The 26,395-nt window shown below is 46.1% G+C and overlaps 1 protein-coding gene across 1 annotated transcript in view; it reads right to left on the bottom strand.

Moving 5' to 3' along the window:
- Positions 1-783: 783 nt before the first annotated feature.
- The window catches only part of LOC119187311 (uncharacterized), a 293,285-nt gene continuing 267,673 nt past the window's right edge, over positions 784-26,395 (bottom strand). The window contains exons 13-17 of the mRNA XM_075870274.1: positions 24,815-24,924; positions 11,365-11,515; positions 9,865-10,056; positions 3,813-3,917; positions 784-1,033 (exon numbers count right to left, since the gene is read on the bottom strand). Coding sequence (XP_075726389.1) covers positions 815-1,033; positions 3,813-3,917; positions 9,865-10,056; positions 11,365-11,515; positions 24,815-24,924 — 777 coding nt within the window. The 3' untranslated portion in view covers positions 784-814. The remainder of the gene's footprint in view (positions 1,034-3,812; positions 3,918-9,864; positions 10,057-11,364; positions 11,516-24,814; positions 24,925-26,395) is intronic.

The following is a 26,395-nucleotide window of genomic DNA, read 5'->3' on the forward strand; positions in this document are numbered from 1 at the left end:
AAAAATTTAGTTTAGGTGCTCAAAATACCTGAAAAAGGAGACGAAGAATGTTGTCTTAGCTGCATTGGTGGATCATCGAGGTTGGGGGTTCAGATTTTACCGTAGCATACATCTTTCACTTTAAATCAGGATTCCTAAACTTCCGTTCAACAAAAAAGCAAACATTGAGCCGTATGCTTTAGTTGGCTTTATGTTTAGTTTTTTTTCATTGGTTGTGTCTAAGAGGAATGCCGGGATACTCGAGGCGCCTGCTGCCACATTAAGCCATTTGTAGAGATAAGCTGTGCAATCTATTCGGCAATCAAGACATCCACAGCTATACTGAAGCCCAAATGTAAAACCACGAGTTTACTTATAGCTCAGTGAATTTACATCCCACGGACAACCTGGCCTGAATATTTCTTGAGGAACGGGATCAGAGCTGTAAGTATTCTCTTATACGGATATCTGAAAGAAGCAGTGTTCGCGCTTCATAAAGCAGGCATCCTGAACAATATAAAACCAAATGTGTAGCACTTGTCACTTCAAGTGAAAATTTTATCAATAATCTTTCATTGGTGTTATTGGTACCGTGATTAAACTTGCCATGAGAAGGGCAAGTTATTTCAGAGACCGGAACATATCGTTGACTATGGACGCCTGATGAGGCCTACGAATGATCACTCTCCCAAATACAGACATGACGAGTGAGTGCATTGAAAAAAAAACAACAACAAACAAACATTATGTTTTTTTTAGTTTGAAATATTGATAGAACACTGAGACACGGTGATCTGCACCACGTACGACATATCCAACTGTTCTGTATTTTGGTTTAACCAACGGGGATCAATCGGCATTTGAAATTCGCTCTAGCATCGGTGTAATTATTCCGTATAAAGTTCAACACATTGCGCGTATTCTTGACCCTGTTGTAGCCGGCGCCTGACGATTGGAAACCCAGTCGCGAGCATGGTAGAGCGTGGTCAAAGTCGACGTCATAAGCGGCCAGGGCGAATATCAGGTTCAGGTGAAACTTCTTGCCATTACATGCCTGTAAAATAAAAAAAAACATCGCCAATTGCTCTTCATAGAAATCGGTGTGGCACGAAAGCTGAACGTGTCTCCACAGAGGTAAGCGGCGTGTATGGTGCAGTCTTTAGTCACAAGAGTGAATAAATGAATGCATAACAGTGAATGCCCACAAACTGATGTTTATGTACAGGTGACGGAGAAGCGTCGCTTAAAGCCACCCAGGATATGTGCTCTGTACCGCAGCTGACACCAGCATGATCACGCAGACGACCTCCTCAGCTTCTCACATAGACCTAGACAATCCGTTTTGAACAGTACTAGGATAAATGCATCGCCTCGCTGATTGAATTTCCAACGAAATAATCATAAGCAACAATCACTCACGTCTTGCAGCGTCAAGCTCCCCATTCGGGTCATTTGCAATGACCTACTTCATCAACGCAATCATAACTCGGACGGCCACCATAGGCTACTGGTAATACACCGCACTCTTTCTTCGGAAATATGCCATTTACTCTAGGTCGAGCCGCATTTCGAACCTTCGAAAATAGCCGAAACGCATTCAACAGCTGTACTTCTGCCGAGGAGTGTTCTGTTACATGCCAAAGTTCTTTCAATATCACCTCGATTGTCAACGCCAAAATCTTTCAACAAAGTTGTTGCCAGCAGGTTTATAAGCTTATTAACCTTATACTGGCCCTAAGTGGTCTTTTGGGTGCATGAGCATTGATTTGTACGAACCACTTCCTGTGACGTCAACGGCAAACCAATTGGCCATCGTCGCTGTTGAACATCTCATGCGGTAAGCCAAAACCACCATCCTCCCATCGGAAACAGCGCTGGATGTTGTCTCCGTGGTCCTCCACCCATCGATACTACGTAACGAACCACCCCAAGAGATGCTCAGAAATCAAGCCCATGCCTCTTTGTCGGAAGCCGCCAAAGCAATTCTACCTAAACATCATGCTTTCTATCACACAATCACTGCTTAGCACCCACAGACAGAGGCTCTAACCGAATGCTATACCCGTACACTCGTCAATATGCTCCCAATGTGTATCATCGCCTATCACACATATTGGGATGTTATTCCACCCTTCCTCATTTACGCCTGCCATGCCGTCTCAAAGAGCACTACAGAAGAGTGAAACTCTTCATATTGTACGGAAGGCACCCGTCACACACCGTCGACATGATCCTTCCGTACAAGCCGGATTGGTCTGAGTATGCGCTTATTTTTGCCTCGGCCAGGCTTGCAAAAAGTGTCGCGAGCTTGCTGGCATTACAATACATGAAGAATAACGATGAATGAAGAAGAGCATTTGCGGTAACATCGGTTCTTCTGAGTCCACGTTCCTCCCTAAATTACCAGTATATGGCTTTCGATCCTGCCCCTGCGACAGGCCTATTTTGAAAACTACTGGCCAAATACTACCTCTACAGCTTCATCAAGCGCACCTCTCCGGACAACCACCTTATAGAATTCATTAAACTCATTTCGAACATGCACCATCGAGAGCATGAGATTGTCAACGCGGAGCTTGTCAAGTTATACCATTACTCGCTCATAATTTGGCTGACTCGAGTGGTTGACCGGCGGCTCTTTGAAGTGGTCGCCAGCCGGAATTTCGTACGCAGGGTCACTGTAGCGTTAGCGCTACGCATGGACTGTGCACGTCAGTGCTTTCTAGTGGGTTGTCCTCTTTGGCTACTTTCTTTCTTGACAGGACATCGCTCGCATTGACGATCCGTGCTTTGCCATGGCTGTCACCATTGGGTATTGTAGCCGAGTGCCATCGTAAAAATTCCTGAACCATGCCTATGCTTTTAATCTTTGATTTTGTGGCAGATCACTGTTTGGTACGACGTCCACGAGCTGCGTTCGAAGATTAATTTTAAAAATATGGATTTACACTACACTAAATTATCGCGACCAAAAGGAAATGATGTCATGAATTCAAAACTGAGGTTTGCCTCTTTCTGCGCAAGAAGGAAACATGGCTGATCCGAAAGGCAAGATTTCTTTGTTTACACCTTGAGTACGATTATGAAACCATATTAACTCGCTCTTTTCCGAAATTATATCCAGTGCACTATAGTAAATTTTCAATACTTAGCATAGAATGGTTGAACTGAGCATGTTGCTGAAATCCCTGTTCTACAACCTCACATCACATCAACCCTCGATCTTCTTTTCAGCTTCGGTCTACATCGCTTGTCAAGGCATAACACAGCCGCAGAAACTACATGCGTCGTAAACTTGTGCCTGCCCCACCGCAGGGCCCTAGTGGCTAAGGTACTCGGCTGCTGACCCGTAGGTCGCGGGATTGAATCCGGGCTGCGGTGACTGCGTTTCAGATAGAGGCGGAAATGGTGTAGGCCCGTGTGCTCAGATTTGGGTGCACGTTAAAGAACCCCAGGTGATCAAAATTTCCGGAGCCCTTTTGTACGGCGTCTCTCATAATCATGTGATGGTTTTAGGACGTTAAACCTCACATATCAATATATTTGTGCTTTATTGTTATAAAGAAAATCTACCACCCATGCTTGCACGTGGTTATGTTACTACATGGCTTACCGGAAAGTCACGGGATCAAATCTCTGCCGCAGCTTCTGCATTTTCAGGAAGGTGAAATGCTAGCGTCCTTAGATCTAAGTGCACCTAATGAATAGCAGCTCAAAATCTACGGCGCTCACCACCACTCTTTTGTTCATAATTACATTGAGGTGGTGTGAGCTAAAATCTGTACAATGAGTAATACCTATGGCAATCAGAAAAGAGAGAGATGTGTTCTCACCATTTGCGTTATTGTGGTCTCAGTCAAGTAGGTGATCGTTTTCTTCTCTCGCATGTTGTAGGCCAATGAAGGTAGTTTCGGAGACCAGTCATCTTGTGGGCAGAACTATAGAAGGAAAGGAGAACTGTTATTGCAATGCACACAAAAGCAAAGGCGGTAATATGGATACATTTAGAAAGGCTGGTAGTGTTATGGAGGTAAGAACTATTTTAGGCAGCTCGGGTTTATCACGAATACTTATTACAAAAAAGAAAACGGGGACTGATGTATTGCGGAAATGCCGTCACGGTGACGCATGCCTGCCATGCTTGCTGCCAGCATGCTACCAGCATGCAAGCTTGCTACTAGCAATAGAAATAAAGCTGTTTATAGGAGGAACCCGTGCCCAGGAAATGGAAAGGCAAAGTACGAGGAATTCATGCTGTAGACTAGTAGTTGCAATCTCAATCGTCAGCGATCGGTAATTTTATCGTCGGTGAAACGACTCTTTCCTTAAACACCAGTGATCAAAGTTTCCGGTGTTAGAGCTGATGCTAGCACAATATTAGCCAAATAATTTTGAAACAATTGCAACACTTTTTTTTAATCTTGCGGTGTGTCATGGGTGGAGCAGTGCTGTTTCGCGGTGGCAGCCGAAGTCATCATGAATAAAGAAGTGCGCGAGTTATCTTGCCTCGAACTGCATACGTTGTGACGTACCGGAACGAGGGCATCGTTTTGTTCAGGAGCACCATAAATAACGCTGCCCAAATCTAGGCTACCCTGCACTTATTTATGAAACATTCTGCACTGCAGTTGCGCCACCTCAGCCTAGAGATACGGGATTATGAAAAAAAGTATTGTTTACGAAAAATCAGCACAACTGGTGGTCCGCCCATATAAGCGCACTTGGGTGCACTGCTTTGACCATTGTAATAGCAGAATTACAAGTCTATGATATGAATCAGCACATAGCATGTATAGTTGTAGCATGCAGACTGTTTTCACTGGTCACCTTGAATCTCTTCATAGTGGAACCTTCGCTGTTGCCGCCACGCAGCTCAACGAAAGAAGTGTGGCCGTGTGGACAAGACAAAGAGAGGTGGTTCAGGGAGAAGGAATGGTGGGAAGTGACCAATGAGACACCACGTTAGGTGGGATGCGGAGATGCTCTCCAGAGAGAAGGTAATCATGAAGAGCTCGCGTTATGCGCAGCCTGGCTAATGGCAGTGTCACCGACGCCAAGGCGCGAAAAGCGTTTTGCAAATCGCACTCTTTCAGAATATGGGCGAAAATACTCGTTCGACAGAAAACGAAGCTGCTTGTCACGAGTTGCAGCGGGGGTTGGTACGAGCGTGCTTTGCATGTTTCGACATCTTTCACTGCGTATACTCGTTTTACTTGTTATTGGCATCTGTGCTCTTCTGACTGCTAACTACCTGGATACTGCAAATGTATAGTAGTTAAAGTGATTTTTAGTACGGTTCCTACACGGCAAATTTCGGCTCCTGCGATATTCTAAAGGGCATTCGTATAATGCAGCAATGCAGCAATGTATAGTTATTATTGGCATGCGCACTTCGATAGCTATTTTGTTTCAATGGTCCACTAAATGAATCCCAACCACCTTGCGCAAACCACGCCTCAATATCTAAGAGCCTTGCGCAATATATCAGAATCTCAAGGTTTTTTTTTTGTCGGCTTGAGCCTACGTGCTCAGCGGACTTTATTCTGGCACTCGTACGGCCAGCACCAATAAGGCTGAAATTTTTCAGCTGCATGTATGAATGCCGACGCGGCTTACCACTGACCATATTAAGGACGACCAGAAGTCTGTTCGCAGCTATCAATTTACACCGTATATTGCTTGGAGTTGGACTTATCGTTTTCCGGGCAATAGTTTCCCGACGTGAAAAGCTTCGCCAAGAGTTGCAGTCGTTACCCTCACGACCACTTGATCGCAAGGATACTATGATTATCCAAGAACATTGTTCATAATTTGAGAAAATATAAAAACAAGTCAGGGCAACACTTACAAGTATTAGCAAAGAATTGTCTCAAAAGTTCATGCAGTTTATTTATTTATTTATAAGTTATTTTTAATACCCTCAAAGCCAAAACGCATTGCAGAGGGGAATGGGTAAACGCATGAAAAATAGAAATAAAACACCGCAGTGGATAAACGTTACTTCAGATTATACAAGTATAGCAGTTATTTTAGGAAAAGGTAAAATTAATGACAGCCTTAAGTACAGGTAGCATTTTTCTTGTTAAACAATGTTAGCTAATGTTTCGTCAAGAAGTCTGGGTTCAGTGATGGTTGCAACATTTGATTAAACCAGAAACTCTATAAGCGGAGATTAGCTCTGACGCTTTTAAGCCTACAATAGCTTTAAGAAAACGCAATAATTTGGTCTGACTGGGTAGCATCCAGCCTTGCCTTCAATTCGAAACCACTTCTCCACAGCATGGCTTTCGCGGTAAACGAATATTGTCAGGTGGTAGAGGCGCTGAATCTGGTGTTCGGTGAATATGGTCGGCTTATTCTGGCAATATACCTGCCTTTTGCGTTATTGCAGAACGTCGTTTATTGGGCAGGGTATCTGACAAGTCAAACAGAAATCATCTCACATAGTTTCTGCTTACACAGGCTTGGAAGTATTCACTTTGCGGCCAATATTCAGGATAAACTGAAATACACGCATCTACCTATTCTTTACTTAAAACAGCCGTCCGTAGTCCAGACTGCGGTTTCCTGTATTAACAGAGAAGAATTGCTTAGCGAGATAGAGTTGACCCGAAATTCCGTCCATACTCGACGATATGGCCTCAACTCTATTGAACATCCATGTGGATTCTCAGAGACATCAGGACTCAGCTGCATTCTGCAACCATTCCCTGCGATATTCCCACTGCGCACAACGTCAGTCAACGTAAGGTGAGCAGTAGATATCTATTCGAGCATATCCGTAATCAGCACAATAGGCAAGATTCGTGGATGTAATGGCACATGTGCTAAAAGAGTATATTGGTGTTGCCATCGTCGGCCCCCATTCAGGGCTCACTCGATCTGCTACCGAACGTACATAGAAGCCTGTGATAGCCGAAGAGGTTGAATTCGCGCTGGCGGTGCTGGATAGTCGCAGACAGTCAATATAGCGACTCCTTCATAGGCTATGAAGGCCCTACAAAGCCGGGATGGTCACCGCTGAAACCCTCTGCGTCCCCTAAAGCATCTGAAGCACTCCGCCCCATTATCTCTCTTAGTTTCCCACTCACTCAGGATAAGATTGTGGGCTCTAGCCTTAACACATGAGGCCACTCGAGGACTGAGTCACCGCGCCACTACCGTAGCCCCCTGCTTGTGGCGGAACCCTTGCTTACACTCAACGGCATAAACTAACAATTCTTTTTGTCAACAAGGCCATTCCCCCTCTCTCACCTACAGAATATTGCAAGCCCGTGCGTAACCTAATCCTGCAGTTCTTCATGCCATTATAGCCTGGATGGTAATTGCGTGTCCACTGTCCTGCATGTGGACTGTTACCAGCATTCAACCGTATGTTGTGCAAATGGGAAGCCACCAAGTTCGCCTTGAGCGAGAACAGTAGGAAGCGTTTTTGCGAAGCCTCGAACTCAACGACCTAACCCTGGCCGTCCAGAGTACCCATGAACCGGCGACCAAGCTAGGCTTGGTGGTGCCTATGGGGACTAGCGAGGTAACGCGGAGTCTCCACTGCGTCTTCCCTTGACAAAGTAAAGTTTTCATCATCATAATCATCATCATCGTCATCATCATGATCATCATCATCACCATCATCATCATCATCACATTACTAGATGTCTATATCAAGGGGCTCAGTGTCGAGATCTCACTTCATGACTGTGTTTGCCATTGCGATTGCGGATCTACTCCGATAGGAAAAAGCTTCAAGAAGAGCATGCAGCCAGATGGATGATACGTCGCCTTATCGACAAGGAAATAGTGCTACAGCCTGAAAAACAAACTGACGGATTCATTAAAAGTTGTTTTTGTGTAAGGAAGCCACAAATTGGTTTCGGTGTATATGGATTGGGCAATGCTCAGATTACGTTATAATTTCGCATATGCGCTGAAGGCGTGATACAATGAACATTCACCATCATAGACTTAGCCGCTTGCGCCCCGCAACGGTGGTCTAATGGCTAAGGTACTCGGCTGCTGACCCGCAGGTCACAGGATCAAATCCCGGCTGTGGCGGCTGCATTTTCGATGGAGGGGAAAATGTTGTAGGCACGTGTATTCAGATTTGGGTGAGTGTTAAAGAACCCCAGGTAGTCGAAATTTCTGGAGCCCTTCACTACGGCGTCTCTCATAATAATATGGTGGTTTTGGGACGTTAAACCCTACAAATCAGTTAATCAATTAGCCCCTTGCGTCACTTGAGCACCGAACTTCTCGTTCATGTTGAAATAAACCGGAAACATGATGCATTGGTCACAGTAAAGTAACGAATGTTCATAGATTGTCTAAATGTTATTTAAACTGGAAGATAGTTTAGGTGAAATAGGTCGCTGATAGTGTAGTTGTGGGAGTGATACAATCAGAAATTTGAAAGCGCGACTAAGGTTCTTTACAAAGTAAATTTCTATTCAACTTAAGAATACTTAGGACATGCACTTTTAACTAACCGGTTCTTTATTGCTTGCATGGCAAGATGAAAACTTCATCAGCTTACAGTGCAATAAAACAAACAGATGAAGAAAGTAAATGGATGTATAGGTAAAAATAGTTGTAAGCGTTTACTCTAAGGTAGCGATTCTGATAAAAATGCTAGAAAATGTGGTAGAACAGGTAATTTGCCACCGTTCGACACGGGAGCTAATTATTCTAAATAAGGCTTTCGATGTTATATCACTGGAGCGATGGCAGCTGTCGTCTAGGTGCCCTACTTTATCGGACAGTTCTGTGCTTGTAAGCCTTACAGTATAAGTCAACGCCACTCTATTCATTGAGCATTAGACGCGATATACGAAGGTCGTAGGTCCGAAGCTTCATTTCTAGTGAGTATTATTTAAATGCGAAGAAGCTTTGGCGAGCCTGTGTGACGCTGTCCCTTCGTCCACACCGTGCTCCCCAGGCCGCACGTGTTGGGACGGTGCCAACTAGGCCCCGCCACGGTGGTCTAGTGGCTAAGGTACTCGGCTGCTGACCCGCAGGTCGCGGGTTCGAATCGCGGCTGTGGCGGCTGCATTTCCGATGGAGGCGGAAATGTTGTAGGCCCGTGTACTCAGATTTGGGTGCACGTTAAAGAACCCCAGGTGGTCAAAATTTCCGGAGCCCTCCACTACGGCGTCTCTCATAATCAAATCGTGGTTTTGGGACGTTAAACCCCACATATCAAATCAACGGTGCCAACTAGGTCACGCCTTCCGTCGCAGTACGTGCGCATGGCCGTCACTCTCTCCATAGCCTGTCACTGCTCGCCGCGGATCATCTCTCTCGCTTCACCCTCTCCACCGCTCGCAACCTTCGAGCGTCATCGAGCGAACAGTCTTACTGCAATGAAAGCTACAGGAAACCCAGCCCGCCTCCTGCGTCTTCGCGTTTCAAGCAAACGTTCACTCGAGTAAACGCTACACCGAGTTTCGCTTCAAACCGTTCTTGCAGCACCTGCGTCGTCGCCCGTTTCAAGCTAGTCGATGCCGCGCGCACCACTACTCCTTCGCGTTCCATCGAGGTTCCCTTCGGGGAGATGGTTCATAATTTTTGCCATCTTCATTTCATTTATCATAAAATCAATGCACTATAAATGAAGTTTACTTGTATAGTGCTATAAATGTTTCTTGTATTTGTTGTTTGTTGGTTTTGTGAAGTTGCTTCGAACAAAAAAAACGTTATCGTCCATCATTCATTCTCCTTTTTTTTTGCTATCACTCATTTTGATAGAGATGGCAGTAATGACATTACATAGAAGCAGGTACACCTTAAATTGATTTTACACCTATGCAATGAGTGAGAAATTATATTTTTGTTATAAATGATTTTTTCTTATTTATATTCGTAGTAATGGAAATTGGTAGGTTATCTCACCACTTTAGGGTCCTCGTAGTATGGCTCCGAATGATCCTGGCACGGCTTAAATAGCTGAAATTCGTCCAACGCCGGCGAAGCAGGATCGGCGAACTTGGGGGTGTAGTACACTCCTTTGAGACTAAACGAGATTCCAAGAGGAATGGAGAAGCCTGCCTTATCCACTTCACCAAGCAGCGCCAAGCTTTCATTCTGCGAACACGTGCCAAAGAGAAAGTGAAGCCCTGCATGCGATTGGCTGATGCGTGTCCACGAGTTAACAGTGCGTTTAGGCAATACAATACGTTTCTTAACTGGCAGTGGTCAGCACTTAAAAGTGATTAGGGATACTCCGTTTCACGCTGCCTAAATGTGACGCAATGGCATACGCAAAGGTATTCAGTGGTTGTAATAAAAATATCCCTCGCTCACTTATGCATTCGCATGAGACTTCAGGAAAGCTATAGCCACGTTTTTCATTTCAGCAGATTGCATTGATGCTTCTGTCGCCTCCTTCTCTGGAGTCATTCTGCACCCGAATGGGAAAGTTTAACTGCATACGTAACTTTCACGTGATCAAGCAGAACTTTGCACCGGCTTCTGAATTGGAGGCATTGAAAACATAGATTTGCAGTTGTTCTAGCATCAGGCCACTTAGACTAAACGGTGGTGTCATATGGTGATGTCATCATGAGATAAACGCCACAGCGACACTTATTGATCATGTGATAACATGGTTTTTTCATCTATAATGTTGACATCGATACTACTGAGCCCGACAGCCACTTTTCTCATTTAGTTACTCATGCTACTCTTGCGTTTAAGAATCTAGGCAGCCATTTTCATGCGCAAATTCGTGGCTGTGTCACCTTATCAAAAAGAACAAAGCTCAAAAACGCATTGTTACACTTTGAGGGGACGTGAAGTATCAGAACAGGCTATTTGCTTACTGGCAAACGCCTGGTAGTGCAGATTGTTGTTATACCTGTCATTTATATAGGACCTAAGCATAGGAATTACGATCTTTCGCACATCTGCGTCTTTTGACAGTCGATATATTCACGCTCGAAGTTAGGCTGATGATGTATACGAAAACCTTGGTGTGGCCGCGCCACTGAAACCAGCACATACCAAGCACCTGCTGGCACAGCACAGCCATGTTAATTATAGCAAGGTGGTGGGAAAGCAAACTGAGGGTGAGCATGAGGGACGGGAGTGCGAGGAAGAAAAAGGGGAGAGTGTGAAGTATGGCGCAATTTCTCAAGAAGTAAAAATTTTGTCTTCTGATGAACCTATAACCTACGCAGAAATGACTTCCGTTTGTTCTGTTGGAGGAGCTAGTCATTGCCGATTCTACTCCCTGTTTACTCTGCGTGAACCCGCCGTTTAGATTGAAGAGGAAGCTTGCCTCCGTTTAAGAATCTATGCTTTTCTCACGAAATTCTCTCCCGCTGCGGACGGTAATTCCATTTCTTTGGAAGTACGTGCCAACAACAGTTTGTAGTCCGAGGGAATACGTACGATCGTGTGCCCGTAGGTGTAGTCTTTCCCACGAACAAGGTTTGGAGGCAGAGTCTCCATGGCCACTGGAAAGATGAGGCAGCCTCTGAAGTTCTTCACCGGGTAGGAGAGATGAGAGACGGCGAGGAACATTGATGGAGTGAATACGGTTCTGGAAAAAAAGAGCGCTGTTTTATACTCTGTTTCATACATCATGTGTAACGCTGATGAAATCAGCGAGATTTCTTGAAGTCGATGGGTTCACAACAAAAAATATTGCAGAGTTCTTACGACTAATAACTAATCTTTTTTTCGTTATTACTGCGCGAAGTATTTGAAAATAACTTCTGCCCTAATATGTCTAGACATTATTAGGACATTATTATTATATCCAGACATTATTAAGGCAGAAAATAACTTCTTCATAATTATGTTTCTTAATATTGCCACCATTGATGAACGAGCCACTGTGGCTCATACCCGTGTTGGGCTACGATGAAGAGAACATTTTTTGTTGCTCTGGTTCGGGTGAACTCCTGGCTGCAGGTCTTGTTTTTGCTCGCGACATTACTAGTGGAGGTGCTGAGTACGTGTACTCCGGCTGTGTCGGCCTTCGTGGAGACAGCTACATCTCCCAGAGCAAGAAGCAGCCGCCGCCTGCGTGGGTTACCCCTGAATTTAGTCGCTTGACATCGACAGCCAGAGAGGTGGCAACTCCGATAACAAGCCAGGCGGTCCAAACCAGCCATGCCCATGGTTGTCTTCTCGCCCATGTTTTTCATGCGCCACCGACAGCAAAGCCGTTCCATGGAGACATTTTCGAGGATGTTGATGACTGGCTCGACCACTTTGATCGGGTTGCCAGTATCAATGATTGGGACGATGTTCGCAAGCTGCGCCGAGTTTACTTCTACTTAGAGGATTATGCGAAGACGTGGTACGAGAACCACGAGGGCTCCTTTGCAACCTGGCAAGACTTTAGCCGTCAGCTCCGTGACGCCTTTCAGAACACCTAGAGGAAGGAGAGAGCTGAACAAGCCATATCCTGCAGAAACCAGTGGCCGAACAAACGAGTATCCATGTTTGTCGAGGACATGCTTCGGCTCTTCAAGTGCGCGGACCCTGCCATGTCTGAGGAAAAGAAGGTGCGGCATTTGATGCGTGGAGTAAAAAAACAGTTTTTCGCTGGGCTCGTGCGCAATCCACCAACGACAGTCACCCAGTTCATCAGTGAGGCGACCACTATGAAACGTACGCTGCAGCAGCGGTCGTCACAATACGAACACCAGATCCTGGCCACCACATGCTCTATCGGCTCTGACAGCGAGAGACAGGCCCTCGCAGACTTCATTCGAAGTATTGTTCGGGACGAACTGCGACAGCTTCAGACAGTGGGATCCCATCAACCTGTGTCAGCCCTCGCGGATGTAATCAGACTAGAAGTCCGGCAGGCCGTCACACCCCTGACCCCAATCGCACCACTGATTCCCAAGGCCCCAGTCCTCACATACGCAGCGGCATTGCGATCCCCTGCACCACCGGCTACAGATCCTGCTATGCCGCCCAGGTACCAGGCTATGCAGTCATTCCACGCCACTGCTTCGAGCCCACCTCTCGTCGGCTCAAGGTTCCACAGCACCCCCACCTATCTGCCGTCTACCTCAAGACAAAGTGGTAGCAAGGCAAGCACGTGGCGCACTTCGGATAACCGTCCGCTCTGCTATCACTGCGGCGAAGCGGGTCACGTATATAGGAACTGTCAATATTGGCAACTGGGTCTCCGCGGCTTCCACTCTGATGCTCGGTGCCCGCGCTACGGTGAGCGCCCCCGCGAAATCGAAGCCTATCTCACGGGCCAGCGAACACCTTCGACTGTTCAGCACCACCAGTCGAGATCACCATCGCCTCGCCGGTATACGTCACTCAGTTTGCCCTCATCGTCTTCCGCTCCTTTCAGGAGCCGGTCACCAAGTCCCCGCAGGGGAAACTAGGACCGGCGAGTTCTGTGGGTGAAGTCGCGGCCCAGCAAACTGTAAAAGACCCTCATTTGACGCAACGACCAGACGAGGATCAATCCGGTTTTGGAGTGTTCTCTGAGAGCAGAAAGATTGTTTCTGCCAAAATCGCCGTCTTCGTCGACAATTATGCTGTCAACGCCCTCGTCGACACCAGCGCCGACTATTCCGTAATGAGCGCCGCACTGGCGTCTGAACTCAGGAAGGTTACCACACCATGGCAAGGACCCCAGTTGCACATGGCAGGGAGCCATCTGATTATGCTTACCGGTATGTGCACGGCACGCATTCGTATACGTACGTCGACATTTGCGGGCTCTTTCCTCGTATTGCGCGTGTGCTCTCGGCCAGTCATTATAGGAATGGACTTCCTTCGTGAATACGGTGCCGTCATCGAATTCCGTGAATTACTTGTGTCGTTCGAGGATCTTTTTGCATTGCAACTGACAGTACACAATTCCGGAAAAGAGCGCATTGTGTTACCGACGATTCTCTGACTCTCCCACCTCGAAGCAGCCTCTTTGTCGAAGTGGAATTGGGACATGGCATGTCTGACGCGGTAATTGCAGAGGCCAATTTGTCTCTCCTTATTTCACGACAAATTTGTGTTGCCCGAGGAATCATTCAGCCTAGCAATAGGCATGTTCTCCTGCTGGTCACGAACTTGAGCGACGAATATCGCCACCTAACGAGACACACTGCCATTGCATATTGTGAAGGACTTGCCGATGCCGATGGTTCGCCCACGTTAGCTTTATTTTCATCGAATGGCCACCCTGACGAGGCCTTCGCGAGCACTCTCGACGTAAACGAGAGACCACCTTCGGCTCAACGAGAAAGCCTTTTGCGTTTACTCGGCTCCTTTCAAGACTGCTTTGCCACTACGTCAAAGGTTAAACAGACACCACTTGCTCAGCACCGTATCATCAAGGAATCGACCGAGAGACCCATCCGACAACACGCCTATAGGGTGTCGCAAAAAGAGCAAGACGCTATACGTGACCAAGTCCAGCAGATGCTTCAGGACGACGTCATCCAGCCATCAACCAATTCCTGGGCTTCGCCAGTTGTGCTAGAAAAGAAGAAGGACGGTACGTTGCGTTTTTGCGTTGATTACCGTAAACTTGCGTTGATTACCGTAAACCGTAAACTTGCGTTGATTACCGTAAACTTGCGTTGATTACCGTAAACGACCAAAAAGTTCGTTTATCCTCTACCCCGGATGGATGACTCGTTGGACCGTATACGCAACGCAAAATATTTTTCTTCCATGGATTTACGTAGCGGCTACTGGCAAATCGCAGTGGATGAGCGCGACCGCGAAAAGACGGCGTTTCTTACTCCCGACGGTCAGTACGAGTTTAAAGTGTTGCCTTTCGGTCTATGCTCAGCGCCAGCTACTTTCCAAAGAATAATGAATACGGTTCTCACAGGGCTCAAATGGCAATCATGTCTTGTTTACCTTGATGACGTCGTGGTCTTTGCAGACACGTTTGAACAACACGTCCAACGCCTTCATGCAGTACTTCAGGCAATCAGAACAGCGGGGCTTTCTCTCAAACCCGAGAAATATCATTTTGGATATGAAGAACTGAAGTTCCTTGGTCACGTTGTGAGCCATGCCGGCATCCGCCCAGGTCCGGAGAAAACCCGTGCTGTTGCCGCCTTTCCCGTGCCCACAAATAAGCGCGACCTACGCCGATTTCTGGGGCTCTGTGCGTACTATAGGCGCTTTGTCAAAAGCTTTTCGAAGATTGCTGAACCCCTCAGCAAGCTTACAAAAGACGGTGTCTCATTTGTTTGGGGTCCCGATTAGTGTCATGCGTTCGACACCCTCCGAAACTTCCTCCAGGCTCCGCCTGTACTGGGTCATTTCACTTTGAGGAAAGCGCTGACATGGAATTACACACTGACGCCAGCAACGTTGGACTAGGAGCGGTATTAGTTCAGTTGCATAATGCCGTAGAGCGCGTGATCGCTTATGCGAGCAGAACGTTATCCCCAGTGGAGAAAAACTATTCTGCAACCGAGAAGGAATGCCTCGCTGTTGTCGGGGCCATAACAAATTTCCGCCCATACTTGTATGGCCGCCCATTCAGGGTAGTCAGCGACCACCATTCCCTTTGTTGGCTCGCAAATCTTAAAGATCCCTCAGGTTGTCTAGCGCGATGGAGCCTTCGTCCACAAGATTTCGATGTCACCATCGTCCACAAATCCGGGCGGAAACGCACCGACGCCGACTGTCTCTCACGTGCACCGGTTGAAAATGCCAACACTGGCCTTGAAGACGACGACTTTTCTTTCTGCCGTATCAGCAATCCGCTTGGCTGAGCAACAGCGTCACGACTCGGAGCTCATTACGCTCATTGACTACCTGGAAGGACGCAATTCCCACCCTCCTCGAAGCTTTGCACGCTCGCTATCCTCCTTTTGTTTCCGCGATGGAGTGCTTTAGAAAAAGAACTTTCATCCTACACAAGCTATGTATCTGCTTGTTGCGCCAACTACGCTTCGTGGTGACATTTTACGTGCGTGTCATGATGAGCCATCGTCCGGACACCTCGGCTATACGCGCACGCTGCAACGGATTCAACGCTCCTACTACTGGCCACGTCTCGCAAAGACTGTGAAGCACTACGCTCGCACATGTCGCGACTGTCAGCGACGTAAGGCTCCACCTTTACGACCAGCGGGACTACTGCGACCAATAGGCCAACCAAAGGCGCCCTTTCATCAGATCGGCATGGACTTTCTGGGGTCATTCCCCACGTATTCGTCTGGAAACCGGTGGATTGTGGTGGCTACCGACTACTTAACACGCTACTGTGAAACCAAGGCGCTTCCAAAAGCAACCGCAGCAGATGTCGCCCAATTTTTCGTGAACAGCATCGTCTTACGTCACGGTGCTACAGCTGTCGTCATAACTGATCGTGGGACAGCTTTCACCACGGAGATGCTGCAGGAAGTCTTGCGATTAAGTGGCACGGAATATCGTAAAACAACGGCTTACCACCCGCTGGCAAACGGGCTGACTGAACGACTCAATAAGACAATTGCAGACATGCTGTTATTGTATGTGGACATCAATCACAAGAAATGGGACGCATACTTCCCTACGTAACTTTTGCGTACAATACCATTGTTCAAGAAAGTACCGGTTTCACACCTTTTCGCTTAGTCCACGGTCGCGAGGTCACGACGATGCTCGAAGCCATGCTCCCGCCCGACAACTTAGCAATATACCGCACCGATGCCGCCAAATTCGCGCAGTGTCAGAAGAGGCCCGTCAAATTGCTCGTTACCGTATTCAACATCACCGAACCGCAGACGCACGCCGCTACAATTTTCGTCACTGTGAAGTTATTTTCAAGCCCGGTGATGAAGTCTGGGTGTGGACCCCTATCCGACAACATGGCTGTTCAGAAAAGCTTCTTCGCCGCTACTTCAGCCCTTACAAGGTCGTACGACGTCTCAGTGACGTCACATACGAGGTTCTCCCAGAAGGCACTTCTAGTCGTTCCCGGTTCACCCCGCGAACTGAAGTCGTTCATGTTTCACGGCTGAAACCATACTTTTCGCGCTGTGAATCGCCAGTAAGCAACTGACTTTATTAGTCTGTCCCTTACATTCTTTCCTATTTTTCTTATTTCTTATTTTACTCTTGGCTCCGCAACCAACTATGTTATTCCGCGTTACGCCATTCATTTTGCTTGCATGGTAATTTTCATCTCATTTTCTTCTCTTTTTTTGCCTTCATGTACAGCATCGAGACGATGCTTCTTGAGAGAGGGGATAATGCCACCATTGATGAACGAGCCGCTGTGGCTCATACCCGTGTTGGGCTACGAAGAAGAAGAGAACATTTTTCGTTGCTCTGGTTCGGGTGAACTCCTGGCTGCAGGTCTTGTTTTTGCTCACGACAATATGCAACTGTGTTTATTTTTTTATTTCAACACACTGTAAACCGTTTGGAGGGTTTTTACAGGAGTAGGAGCAAAAAATAAAAGCACAAAAAGCAGCCACATCAAAAGTAACAGGTGAGTCTACAGGTGACGTCACTATGGCGTCCACCTGGACTTTCTGTCTCACGAGACAGTGTCGGTGCAGGAGAGGACACTACACAGTTGTCCAGCCCGCGCGTTCGTTTGCGCCCTCCCCGCTTCCTTCTGTGCGCCAGTCGGGCCAAGGGGGAGCACAATGAAAGGCGAGGGTGCACCGGGGCTATATAATCAGATAACACGCAAGTGCTCCCGAGACGCGTGGAGCTGTACGTTTTGCTTGCCGAACTTTTTGTACAGCTTCTACAGCGTGATGCCTGATCTGTGAAATGGAGTATAGGTACAGCGATGATATTCTGCTCAACCACAAAATATAGGCAAACCTAAAAAACCTAAAGCACGCTAGAAGAAGAAGATACCAAGTCTCCTGCAAAATTTATTGGTTACCCGAATGCGCACGATGCGGTTATATTTTCAAAGCCTGTGCAATACGTTACGGTGCGCATTCCGGAAGCACTGGCTGTGTGTAGCCTGTTGCATTCATTTCACTTGCTTTCTGTAGTTTAGATTCTTTCATTGTAAACGAACAACTTTGTTTGTATCAAGCTGTCATTGTTACACGTTCAAGTACCAGGACTATTGCTACTCTCAGTACCGATTGTTTTGCAGTTTACGATTGATATGTCGCGTTCACCGTCCCAAAACCAGCTTATGAGCGACGCCGTAGTAGACGGCTCCGAAAGTTTCGGCAACCTGGGGTTCAATAACGTGCATCCAAATCTGAGAACGGGGGCCTACAGCATTTCCACCTCCATCGGAAACGCAGCCGCCACAGCTGAGGTTTGATCCCGCGACCTGCGGGTCAGCAACCAAGTACCTTAGCCACTCGACCACCGTGGCGGGGCTGTTTTGCAGTTTACAGCCGCCAATCATTAGCACAATATGAGCCCCATAGTTATTAGCTTGAAGGCCTATTATGTGGACACCCTATATGGTGTCTTCGCCTTACTAAAGAAACCAACCAATCATTGTTGGCAGCATTTATCAATCGTTGACTGTCACAGCATATGCACAAAATACTTTTTGTATGTGCATATCGTGAATTTGAAAGCTATCGCAAGAAACAAAAATATAATCGGTGCACAGTTATCAAGTAAAAGCTGCAGCATTTATTTTTTCATAGAAATTAAAAAAAATTACCTAGTGGCTATTGCTATAATCAGTATATAGAGATTGATCCCCTTTTTTGTTTTGTATTTTGAACAAGCTATGCGGTTTTATAGCGCGAGTGTTTCACGACGTCAACTGTTGACCACTGGTAAAGGTGTAACTCAATGCCTCCACAAAGAATAACGCTGACGTATCGAATTTAGCGCGACAAAAACGTGGTCGTCGTTTCCCGATGACGCTCTCCTGTGCAAGTCATTTTATCGACCACTTTTTCACTACTTCTCTTTTTTGTTGAAAGTCTGCTGCGGAAGACATGTTCGCTCCAACAAACTTTGTTATCGAAAAAAAATGTGTGCCAGTTTTTGCCACTTGACTATGTTCCAGTGCATAATAAATATGACCAATAATATGTCTTTCTTGTAAAGTTGATGGAAAATTGATTGATATTGGAACGGGGAGTATTTAATAGGTTAACGCCGGTTGGGCCAATACTGCACACAGTGTGCAAGGATGCAGGACAACAGGGCAGTCCAGACACAGCCCCACAACAACATCGTCGTCTCCATACTTTCTGCGCCTTTTCTGCACCCGTGCCTGAGGTGCCTTTCTATACCCGTGACATTACCCCGGGTGGCAAAGCATCGTCCCGGTGGCTGCTGTTTTTAGACAGATGGGTCACTGTGATAGGGCTTCAGGCGAGACACATGCACAATGCCACTTCTGGACGTAACAGGGGGGTTCGTAGTAAGAGAAATTTCATAAGTGACAGGTGTGACTTTTCGCAGAACTCGATAAGGCCCAACGTATTGCGATAAAAGTTTCTCACACAGGCCGACACGTTGGGATGGCAGCCCCAGTAGCACGAGGAAACCCAGAAAAAAATCGACATCACTATGTCGGCTGTCGTAAAGCGACTTTTGTGCTCTTTGGGATAATGAAAACCTGGCGCTGGCTATTGTATGTGCAATTGGAGCACGGGGGATGGCATCTTGTGCGAACGAAGTGGTGGACGGAAGGTCATGCGCAAGTAGGGTATCAAAAGGTAATAAGGAATCACGGTCAAAGAGAAGATAAAATGGTCAGTAGCCGGCAGTTTCATGACGTGACGAGTTGTAGGCGGAGGTTACGAACGGAAGGCCAGTGTCCTAATGGGTGTGGACGTCAGAAACATACATAGCAAGCATGTCCGTCAGTGTGAGGTTGAGGCGTTCAGAAGTCCGTTAGCCGAGGATGGTAAGAAGTCGTAAAGTTGTGCCGCGCAGCACAGGGTCTAAGGAGGTCGTCAACCACACGAGACAGGAAGCAGCGGCCATGGTCCGTGAGTGGGTGAGAAGGAGCGCCATGCTGAAGGATGATGTCATAGAGTAGGAAATTTGGGACGTCCGTTGCGCAGCTGGTCGGTAGCGCTCGAGTAATTGCATACCGAGTGGCATAATCCGTAGCTACTGCTATCCATTTGTTTCCTATTGTTAATGTTAGGAAAGGACCAAACAAATCTAAACCAACACAACGAAATGGCTCGGCTGGGACTACAATAGGTTGAAGGTGACCAGCAGGGAGGGACGTAGGCTTCTTTCAACGTTGACACAAATCACACGCTGCAACGTAGCAGCGAACAGAATGATAAATGCCCTTCCAGAATACCCGTCGGTGGACGCGGTCATAGGTTCTGGAGACACCTAAATTTCCGGAAGTTAGGGCGTTGTGAAGTTATTGCGAAATGTCCTTGCGCAGACGACGTGGGACCACGAGCAAAAGTTCCGCGCCATCAGGCTGTGTGTTGCGGCGGTACAAAACGTTGTCTTGAAGAAAAAAATAGGCTCAGTGAAAGGTCTTTATGGCCGGATTGAAAACGGTCAATCATCGATAGCAGCGGTGGATCTCGGCGTTGTTTGTCAGCTATTTGCAGAAAATCTGTTATGGCTAGGATGTTGGCATCAGGTTCCCGCTCATAGGAGTCGGGTGGATTAACAGGGTGTCGAGATAAGCAGTCAGCAACGCTGTGAAACTTGCCACACTTGTACACTACAGAGAACGTGTACTCCTGCAATCGCAATGTCTATCGCCCGAGTCTTCCTGTAGGATCCTTAAAGGTTGACAGCCAGCAGAGCGCATGGTGTTCTGTGATGACTGCGAACGTGCGTTCATATAGGTATGGACGAAATTTTGCGATAGCCCAGATGAGAGCCAGGCACTCTCGCTCAGTAATTAAATAGTTCCTTTCCGACTGAGAAAGTAGGCGACTAGCGTACGCTATGACGCGATCTGTGCTGTTCTGTATTTGTGCGAGTAATACCCCAACGATATGGGCACTTGCGTCGGTGTGAAGCTCCGTTCGAGCGGCTGGATCAAAATGAGCCAACACAGCTGGTGATGAGAACGCAGAAATCAATAACGCAAAGGAATGTTTTTGGTCATCACACCAGAAAAAAAGCCCCGTTCTTTTTGAGGAGATCCGTGAGGGGCCGATCAATTTCCGTGAAGTTGCTGGAAAAATGGCGGAAATAGGAACAGAGTCCCAATAAGCTGCGGACTTCTTGCGTGGAACGTGAGACCGGGAACTCGCGCACCGCACGGTCTTCATCAGGGTTGGGTCGTACACCAGTAGCGTCAACAAGGTGGCCAAGTAGCTTTATCTGACGGCACCCAAAGGTGCACTTAGACGCGTTAAGCCGGAGGCCAGCACAGTGAATAACGTCAAGGATGGCCGACGGACGTGGAAGATGGCTTTCAAAGGTTGGCAAGAAAACTATGACATTGTCTAAATAGCACAGGCACGCCGACCATTTAAAACCGCGAAGGAGGGAGTCCATCATGCGTTCAAAAGTTGCTGGCGCATTGCACAACTTAAAAGGCACGACTTTATATTGATAAAGCCCGTCAGGTGTTATGAATGCCGTATTCTCAAATTTGCTAATATCCTGATCGTAGGTCTAGGGAAGAGAAATACTTGGCACCATGAAGGCGGTCAAGCGCATCATAAATTCGAGGTAGAGGATAGACATCCTTGTTTATTCAGTTGAGATGGCGACAGTCGACGCAGAACCGCCAAGTGTTGTCCTTTTTAACAAGCAAAAGAGGTGATGCCCAAGAACTGGTTGAAGGCTCTGTGACGTCTTTGTCGAGTATTTTCTCTACCTTCTTCTGGATTATTTGGCGCTCTGAATGAAACACACGGTAAGGACGCTTATGAAGGGGACTGGCGTCACCAGTGTCGATAAGTTGGCTACGACCCTCGTGCAGCCCGAGGAATGGTCGTCGATATCGAAAATGTCGAATAAGTAAATAGAAGACAACGGAGCGCTTCAACTAGGGAAGGCAACAGGTTGTTTGATATCATTTTGTCTAGAAAAGCTCTATTCTGTGCGGCTGCGACAGGTTCGTCTACGGTCTTGATGCCAAGAGTGAGAGATGAAGCTGTACATTGCTTCAGAGGGGAGAGTTCTGGTAAGGCAATACCTTGAGGAAGGACCTGGGTGGACACGGATAAGTTGAGGACAGGGAAAAGCGTCTTGTTGTCGCTAATCTTCACTATAGTATGAGGAAGCATGATGTTCCGGGAAAGGTTAAGGTCAATGAGTGAAGCTGCCAAGTAGTCGCCATCAGCAAAAAATGGAAACGTCGACATAGAAATGTAGACATTGGCCTGAGGCGGTAATCGTAGACACTCCTTGGACTGTAGGCGTGTGCGAGCTGCAGGAGGGACATCAGAGTACAAAGGCAACTTTAGCTATAAGGAGCCGGTAAGATTTAACGTCCCAAAGTAGCATATGATTATTATAGACGCCATAGGGGAGGGCTCCGGGAATTTCGACCACCTGGGGTTCTTTAGAGGGTCCCTGAAACAGTTTTTGCACACTTTGTTTTGGATCAGACCACTACTGGAGCAAATCATTTGAACCAGAGTTCAATCGAAACGCTCATTATTAACTGAGCCACGAGCACTGAAAAAGTACCCTCCTTCTCCGCTCCGCCTTTCACCCTCCACTGCCCTCAAATCTTTCGAACACTCGGGGCTAAGCTCCGCCTTCACGGCGCCTGCGTCACAATGTCACACCATTTAAATCCCACCGCTGATTGAATACTGGTAGTCTGTGCTGCGCGTTCCACAGCCAATCAGATCCGCTGAAAACGATGACGTCAGTAAGGCAGAGCGTGTTACTTGGTGTATGGGCGGTTGAAAACGAGTTACGACGAGTTGCAGCGATATTAAGCGATTTGGAGTGATTGGCAGCTTGAAAGCGTTGTAATGAATTACACAGTTTACGCAGAGAGCTCAAATTAATCTCTAAGTTACCCTTGTGACTTGGTCTACCAGCCTACTGTGTTTGTAAATAATCGTCAAAACCGTTTCAGGGTCCCAATAATGTGCACCCGAATCTGAGCACATGGGCCTACATCATTTTCGCCTCCATCAAAAATGCAGCCGTCGCAACCGAGATTCAATCCCACGACCGGCAGGCTAAAAACCGACTACCTTAGCCTCTGGGCCACCACGGCGGGGCTTCCTGCCGAGCTAAAGAGAAGAACAGCTCCAGCTGCATTTCTCGGAGTGACTCTCAGTTCTTTCATAATTCTTTTAATAACCCCACTCACTCTGTCATAACTTTATTCTGTGGTCTGATTAACAATTTGTATTTAAATAAAATGGAAGCAGAAAATCTTGTTCAGTGGCGATGATGCATTTTAAGTCACTGTAAAAATAACGGATACCTGGCCTCAGAAACCCAGACATGAGGCGCAGGGGTCACGTGAGTTAACACATTTCTTTTCGCTATTGTATACAAATGTATGCACACACTCGTAAAAATGCATGCGGGAGCAAGCGCAAGTCTTGTTAGTATTACCACCTGCTTCGAAAAAAAAATTTCTGGCTGTTTCCCGATTTCTATTTTATTGCAGAACCATGACCATACCAGCCTCATAAAGGGAAAAGTTGGCGAGTGTAACTATTGATAAACAAACATATTATAGCAAACAGTTGCACTGCTGCTGATTATAGTTTTAATTTATTTATTTATTTATTTATTTATTTATTTATTTATTTATTTATACTGTCAACCCTCACTTGAGGGTCAAGTTTGATCGTGTTCATCAGTATTTATAGAGCCAAGTTTGATCGTGTTCATCAGTATTTAACCAAGTCTGTACTTTAGATTCACGTATACGCATATGTGACAAATTACCATTGAGGTGTTTATTCTTGTGGTGAACTATTGGATGGTTTTGTATATATTATTTCATATTTAATTTTTGATACACTCATTCTGTCAGCACATGAGCCAATACAGCAGTTGGGACTACGAAGATAATATAATAAGTACAAACGTAGTACATATGTTCAAACAAATTTGAGATATGTTAAAGAAATTTTTATGTTAAGTTTGCCTGCGCCTGCGATATCTACTTTTAGTCAAATTTTATCACTACTGTTTTCAGTTTGATTTCGAAATTCCTTATCACCTTTAATGAGTTTCAGCAGCAACGAAATCATTCGTGTTTACATCAACATTGAAAAATACATCCTTCAAAGAAATCACCCCTTGCACAGACGTTATTAAGCCCTTATTTCTTAGCAGAGGGTGCGATTTTAGTATTAGGAGCAATTTATACGACCGACTCATATTATGCTGAGTCGCAAGGAAAATCAGTGGTAATTTGTTGAAAGAAGGTATTTTTCACGGGCCAAAATAAAAAAACCACGTGCAAATTGAGCATTCGTGTATACACACCTATTAACTTTGTAGGTTTCTGCGAAAACATATCCAAACCTGTTCATTAATCCAAGTAGAAAACACAGGTAAATTTGCCTCCACCATGACGCACCCTGTTTATGCAGGTTACATCAAACAAACTTTCAACTTTATTCTTCGTTTATATGCGGTACAGCTAACAGGAAAGCAGATAAAAAGCCACATAACGACATGATGAAACCTGTGCCTCCTTTTTAGCAACAAACAGTGAACGGGTCAAATCAAAAGTGCGAAGTTTAAACAAGTCCCTGAACAAAAAAAACATAAGTGCGTAAAAGACATGGCTGTACAAAAATTAATCCAAACTTGTTTTCGCAGCTTACAGGAAAAAATTTAAAAAAACTAGAAAACAGAAATAATGTACATCACTTGTATCTAAAACATTGACCTGATTCATACACAATGTTTGAAATGCGTCGCTCATGCTTTAAACACAAAATATACAAAAATACATAATAAACGTGAAAGCATAACCAACATTCACTAATGAATATACAAAAGTGATGCATTCAGATTCGTAATAAGTGAGACTCACTTCATAGAATTGAAGATTTGGTCATTAGCTGTACTGTCAGGTGTCATGCCAATGACGTAGTAAGAATGTCTTTTGGCTGAAAATTTTGGTTCCAGGTATTTGTGCAGCTCCTGGAAGGAAAGAATAACAGAATGGGGGTGCTATTCTGGACACGGTCTAATTCCCCCATATTGTCAAATTTTGTAATGGCGGCAACTTAAGCCAATCAGAGAGGTCATAGTAACTCACTTGGACAATTATCATCGATCAATGGCAGAATCTGACAACATGGCGTAATTCTACAATGTCCAGAATAGAACCACGGATGTGGTGAGAATGTTTGGTAGAACCTCATAATGAAAGCTGTGGTACAGCAGTGCCTTGTGGCGTCCTCATGTGGATCGTCATGCCGCGAATTTTCCCAACATGTTTTGGCCCTGTTAAAGGATACGATACGCTTAATTTGTGTGAAAATAATACATTACTAAATAGAAAACAGAATGTCTGTGAAAACAAAATGACTCCGAAATGGAGGATGACGGATACAAAGGGGGCCGAGCAGATGGGATGAGAGCAATGGCCATCACGGAACATTGATACCAAGGTTTGTTACTGTCAACACGGAGAAGCACTAGGTGATGGGAGGCGACCACCCGTGACACTCTCTTACAATCTACGGCCGCGAAGCTATAAAATCCACTAAAACGAAATACGCAGAGACAGTAAGCGAGATATGGTGTGCTAAAGACAAAACTGGTATGCTATGAAAATGACCTATGGGGTATGATACCGCATTAGCAGACGGGAAACGCAAGTAATATGCCTTGTGTGGTGCGCGTAACTATTGACACACGAGTAACGGTGTTATTACCACGCTTGTTCAAAAAAGCAGGGATACACCTTCCAAGCCAATTGGTCTAGGTGAAAAGCACTCAACACGCAGTACACGCACTTGACATCGCGGTATGAGCGAATGAGGCGAGCGTTGGGAAATCTGCTGGAGACGCATTTGCCCAAGGTGCCTTCAACAAGCCGTATCCTTAGTTGAGGCGAATGCTAGCGAATGTGGGCTCCAATGTGTTTCAAATATCAGAGCAAATATTTGAATCAGCCATGCTTCTGTTCTTTTGTCTCAGTATGCTTGTGGGAAAAAATATTAAGACAAGTAGAGATGATGCGTGTTCAGGGCAACCAGAATATAAGTAAACAACACACACGTCTGTGCCTTGTATTCGCATAAGAGCTACAGAAGCTCTGGGTTCTGGGCAGTTCATTCCTCAGGCATTGTCGCACGACTCCAATAATGCAAAAGTACAAAGAGAAGATTAACAGATAGGCTTCATGATCTACAGTGTTTCGAGGAAGTGGGGTGGGCAGAGATGCGCTTCGACTCCAAAATTCCTTGTCTAGTGCCCAATCACCTACGCTGTTCCTAACCTTCACACTAACATACAAGAGGACGTAAGACACGGAGCCATCATCCACAAGGCAACTAAGCCAGCTCTAGCTATTTTAGTGGCTGTCTCCAACGCCGAACTAAGTGCTTTGGGCATGCTCAACTCTTGTCTAGAGTTCTGGGAGACTCCCCTCATGATTCCACAA

Source organism: Rhipicephalus microplus, chromosome 8 (assembly GCF_043290135.1).
Source record: "Rhipicephalus microplus isolate Deutch F79 chromosome 8, USDA_Rmic, whole genome shotgun sequence".
In the NCBI taxonomy this organism is placed as follows: domain Eukaryota; kingdom Metazoa; phylum Arthropoda; class Arachnida; order Ixodida; family Ixodidae; genus Rhipicephalus; species Rhipicephalus microplus.